The sequence below is a fragment of the Exserohilum turcica genome (assembly GCF_000359705.1).
Source record: "Exserohilum turcica Et28A unplaced genomic scaffold SETTUscaffold_11, whole genome shotgun sequence".
In the NCBI taxonomy this organism is placed as follows: Eukaryota; Fungi; Ascomycota; class Dothideomycetes; order Pleosporales; family Pleosporaceae; genus Exserohilum; species Exserohilum turcicum.
The window spans coordinates 18,526-23,758 of record NW_007359926.1 but is presented as its reverse complement, the minus strand read 5'-3'; the positions used below and the strand labels follow the sequence as shown (position 1 = coordinate 23,758).

Below are 5,233 nucleotides of genomic sequence, written 5' to 3'. Positions count from 1 at the left end.
TCGGAAGCATGTTCCCATGGGAGCAGTGGGAGCACAATTCTCCCAAGGCCTCCCATTCTCCCTTCCTTGGCGGGAGCATGGCTCTTGGCGGGAGCACACGTCACGTGATCACCGCGGGGTTGTCGTCGTGCCTTTGGTGTCATCCTGAGTGGTTCTCCAACCACTCGCCATTCCAACAAGGGAAGAATCCTTCTGCTTGTTACTTGTAACATTATCCCCCTTCTTAGGCGTATCGTCCCGATACCCTAGGTTATCGTTTTCCCGTGCCAATTCGTGAGGCGTGGGCTGCATATAAGGTCGGTAGGCCCCGGGCCATTGTAACCATCCCTTCCCTCTAGCCTTCCTAACCATGCCCAAGGTCCCATCTTCTGCTCGCGATACCGTGTTAACTTCGACTCAACGACGCCAGGCTCAGTCCGATCGGGTTCGTCGTCAAGGGAAAGAGATGACTTTCCGCTGCAAGCGCTGCGAGAAGAAGAATCTTCGTTGCTTTGTGGATACTGCGTCCGGGCAGTGTGCTAGTTGTATTGCTGTAAAGGCTGAGTGTAGCTTGTTTGTGACTAAGGAAGAGTGGGAAAAGGTGGAGGCCGAGAAGCGTCAAAAGCGTATTGACATTGCTCGTCTTCGGTCTCAGCGTGCTCAGCTTGATGCTCAGCTGTCGCAGCGGGAGTTGGAGCTTTTGGAGATCGAGGCGCAGGAGCGATCATTCGCTGATCGTGATCATGCCCTTCTGAATCTTCAAAATCGTAAAAAAGAGGAGGCTGAGGGGAGTTCCGCCCCTGGTATGGAGTTTCCGGCAACCGAACCATCGCTACCCGTACAATCGACTGACCCGGGCTGGTTACAGGCTGATTACTCTTCTTCTTCTTTCGACCCTTTACCTCTTGATTACTTCCTTTCCTACGAGAATCCGATTCTCGCTTCTGTGGATTTTTCCGATGGTACTCACGTACCAGTGACTTGCAGTTCGTCAAATTTTCCCCCGGTTCCCAAGTGTTATAGCTCTCTGGCCATCCTTGCCATTTGACTAGGTACTTCCACTGACTGCCGATTTTCCGTAGGTCCTTGATTTCCTCGACTACGTACTCGTCGTCTTCGAGCTCGATATCTTCCATTAGCTCGGCGTTTTGGGGTGCTGGTTCCAATAGCTTCTTGTGGAACACGTTGTGTATGCGCATGCCTGGTGGTAGCCGGAGTTTGTAGTTTACCGGTCCAATTGTCTCTAGGATTTCAAATGGTCCTAATCGGAGATTATCCAGTTTCTTGCTTGGCCGTTTAGTCTTCAGGTTTTGTTGTGACAAGAAGACTTTGTCCCCCTTCTTAAAGGTTAGTCCCTCAATCCTTTGTTTATTCGCAGCCTTGGATGCCGTAAGGTTCCTGTAAGCTATATTCTTGCTCAATTGCTCGTGCAATTCTCGCATTAGTCGAGCTTTGTCGTCTGCTCCAACTGCAATGCTTTCAATATCCTTCGGATCTCGATGAGCAACCGGCTCATATCCGTAGTTCGCGTAGTGCGGAGAGTATTTCGTCGTTGCCGATTTTCTACTATTGTACGCCAATTGTGCTGTCGGCAAGAGCTCAACCTAGTTGTCTTGCAGCTTGTTGGTGTAGAATCGCAAATACTCCTCCAGCGTCTGGTTCGTTCGTTCCGTCTGTCCGTCTGTTTCTGGGTGAAAGCTAGTCGATAGCTTTTTCTTGATTCCCATCTTTGCTAGGAACGTTAACTAATGTTTCGACGTGAACAGCTTATCTCTGTCTGTAATAAATTCCTCAGGTATCCCATGCTCTGATACTAGTGCTTTCTAGACTTTATACGCGCATTCATCTGCCGTAATAGTTTCTTCTGTGGGCACAAACTTGGCTTCTTTAGTCAATCGACATACGATTACTAGGATTGTGTCGCAAAGTCGAGCTGATCCTGGTTCTAACGATTTTGGGAGCTTCACTATGAAGTCTATCGTTACACTACTCCATGGTCGTGTTGGTGGCGGTAAGGGTTGTAACAGGCCGTAGGGCTTATGTCTCTTGGGCTTGTTCTAGTGACATGCTAAACAGTTGCCTAGGACTTCCTGCACCTTCGCTCGCAAGCGTGGTATATTGAACATCCTTTTCAGTCTTCTGACCATTTCGTCTACCGCTGCGTGTCCATATTCTAGGGACTCGTGCAGGGTCTTGATGAGTTCTGTTCTCATATGAGGAGGCACGTACGTTCGTGTTCCTTCTCTCAAAGCCGTGAGTTCTCTCCCATCGTTTGTTACTTCTGGCGGATATTCTGGTTCCTGTCGCCATTGCGTGGCTTTCTCTTGCCATTGTTGTTGAAGAGTCGTGACTTGGTGAGCTACTACGCTGACCTTGACTAGGTCAGGCTTGTTATACCTCAAGCTTCCATCAGGCATCTGCCTAAGGACTGCGTTGTATGGCTCCTTGTGTCCTTCTTCTTGTAGGTCGGATCTTCGGCTTAGAGCATTAGCGGCTCCGTTAAGCGATCCCGCTCGGTGCGTTATTTTAAAGTCGAATTGGGCGAGCATTTCGGCCCATCAAACTTGTCGTCGGTTGAGTTTCTTGGTTGTCATGAAACTCGTTAGGTTCTGGTGATTGGTGAATACTTCGATCATGTCTAGGAGACCTAACAGGTACACCTCCCATTGTTCAAAGGCGTTGACTACTCCAAGTAGTTCCTTGTCGTGAACATCGTAGTTTAGTTCTGCTCCTAAGAACTTTCGTGAATGGTAGAACACTAGTCTCTATTTCCCATCTAGGCACTGCTGTGACAGTACAGCTCCTAGTGCGTAATCGGACGCATCGGTCTCAACTCTGGTTTTCCGTCTTGGATCGTACATCTCCAGTACGGGTGCTTCGAGGAACATCTGCTTTAGTTCTTCAAAGGCTTCCTGACATTCTTTGGTCCATTTAAACCCTATATCTTTCTTCGTAATCTCCATGAGTGGTGTCGTAATCTAGGAGTAATTCCTGATAAACTTTTAGTAGAAGTTCGCAAATCCTAGGAAGGATTGCACGTCCTTAACTGTTTTAGGTTTTGGCTATTCCTATATAGTCTGGATTTTCTTTAGATTCATCTTAACACCTTCTGTTGAGATAATAAAGCCTAGGAATTCTGTTTCCTGCGTGTGGAATTCACACTTCTTGGCTTGAAGGTATAGCTTATATTCTTTAAGCTTTCGTAAGACCTTCTTGACATGTTCGACATGTTCTTTGAGCGATCCTCTAGAGTACACCAGTACATCGTCTAGGTACGCTGTCGCGAAGATTCCAAGGTATTCGTGGAGAGCGCTGTTGATGACTGATTGAAAGGTTGCCGGCGCATTCGTCAATCCGAACGGCATTACCGTATACTCGAACAGTCCATATTTTGTCTTGAACGCTGTCTTCCATTCGTCTCCTTCCTTGATCCTAATCCGGTAAAATCCCTCCCGGACATCGAACTTCGTGAACCACTTAGCTCCCTGGAGTCGATCCATGAGCTCCAATATGAGTGGTAGTGGGTATCTATTCTTTTGAGTAACCCCGTTCAACCTTCTGTAGTCGACGCACAGTCGCCACTTTCCGTTGGGCTTCTTTACGAACAATATTGGTGAGGCCATCAGGCCTGATCCTGGTCTGATGAATCCTTTCTTCAGATTCTTCCAGAGGTATTCCTTAAGCTCAGCATCGTGCTCGGGCGATATAGGATACATTCCTCCTGGCGTCAACTTCGCTCCTTCCTCCAGGATGATCTCGTGATCCCAATCCTGGTGTTCAGCTAGGTCTGTTGCCTCGTTTTCTTCAAATAAATCTTGAAACTCGTTCGTCTGATATTCCTTTGGTATACCCAATAAATCCTTATTTGGCGTATCTAGTGGTAAGGGTCCGTCCTTCGTGGGCGCGACGCGTCTTATCCATATGACTCCTATCTGTCGAGGGTCCTTCGCATAGATTCTCGCGATCTTATGCGGTGAGATCTTGCCGAATCTCCCGTCCTTGGGTGAGCTCTGATTCGTCGGGCGTGTCTCTTGTCGTACTCCAGCAACCTTGCGCGCAGGTTCTCGGCTGAGAATGGTCTTCTTTTGCCAGTCGATGGCCGGGTTATGATCCTGTAACCAATTATACCCAATTAATATTTCTTCCTCTCTAAGGTCTATGATATTGATTTTTATTGTGCTTGTAGTGCCCGCTAATTCTAGCGTTACTGGTTCAGTTTCTAACCATATCATGCCGTTGCCGTAATCCATAGGCTTGTTGTTGGCTAGTACCACAGGTATCGGCGTCTTCTTGACCCTATGTGGTATCTGGTATTTCTCTATCGTCCTTGATAAGATCATGGTATGCATCGCGCCGCTGTCGATGGTCGCGATCATTCGTTTTCCGTGTACAACCACTATTGCTTGTAGCTTCAATCGTAGGCTCTTGGTGTGTTGTACTTGTTTAAGGGTTGTTATAGGACTGCCTTTGCCAGCGTGACCCTGTCTCTAGCGGCATCCTAGTTTTTTGGCCTAGAGAGTCGTCCTTTCTGCGACTTCTTCCCTTTCTAGGGAAAATATCCCGCGCCGTACTTGGCGTTGAAGTGAACGTTACATTAGTCTTCGTAACAGAATCTCCAATAAATGTTCTAGTAAGGTATCTCCTTTGGAGTGTCGTTCGTTACCTCTTTTGGTTGTGGCTTAATTCTTTGAGTCTTTTCTTGGCCTAGCCCGGTGTGCATTCGACAATCTTTTGCTTTGCATTCCTTGGGTATAAGGGTGCTATGGTAGAAGTCGTCTGCCTTCTCCGCATCCTTTCTTTGGTTTTGATGAAACGAGCAGTTGGTTGTGCATTTAACCTAGCACAACTTTTCGTAGGCAATCTGTATCTTTTCTTGCTCGTGTACGGGGCATTGATCCACGCGGCATTCTTCTAGTTCTAGATGGTCGTGGCAACAATCATCTCCTCCGTATCTTGATGCTTCCTTTGCGCGTTCATGCTGACTACATCTCTTGTGTTTGCAGTCGACCTAATGCAGGTCCTTGTGCTTCGTGCGTTGGCCTTTTTGAGGTGCTTCTTAGTCTAAGACCTCAGTTAATTCTATAAAGTATGGCTGTTTCCTTTGTGCTTGTTGTATAATCTTAGTGGCGTTTAGTCCCGTGACGACTATCCTTCCTATCTTGGAGATATAGTCGTTGGCTTAGTGTGTGTTGTCTCCACATGTCTAACACTATCCTTAGGCCAATTGTTGTAGAGTGTCCATGCCGCTAACGGT

General features: G+C 47.4%; 1 protein-coding gene across 1 annotated transcript; it reads left to right on the top strand.

Moving 5' to 3' along the window:
• Window positions 1–349: 349 nt before the first annotated feature.
• On the top strand, window positions 350–814 carry SETTUDRAFT_66580 (uncharacterized protein; the record flags this gene model as incomplete). Its single annotated transcript, XM_008023751.1, has 1 exon — window positions 350–814. A coding segment is annotated over one exon (465 nt), but the record flags the coding sequence as incomplete, so codon positions are not given.
• Window positions 815–5,233: the final 4,419 nt, after the last annotated feature.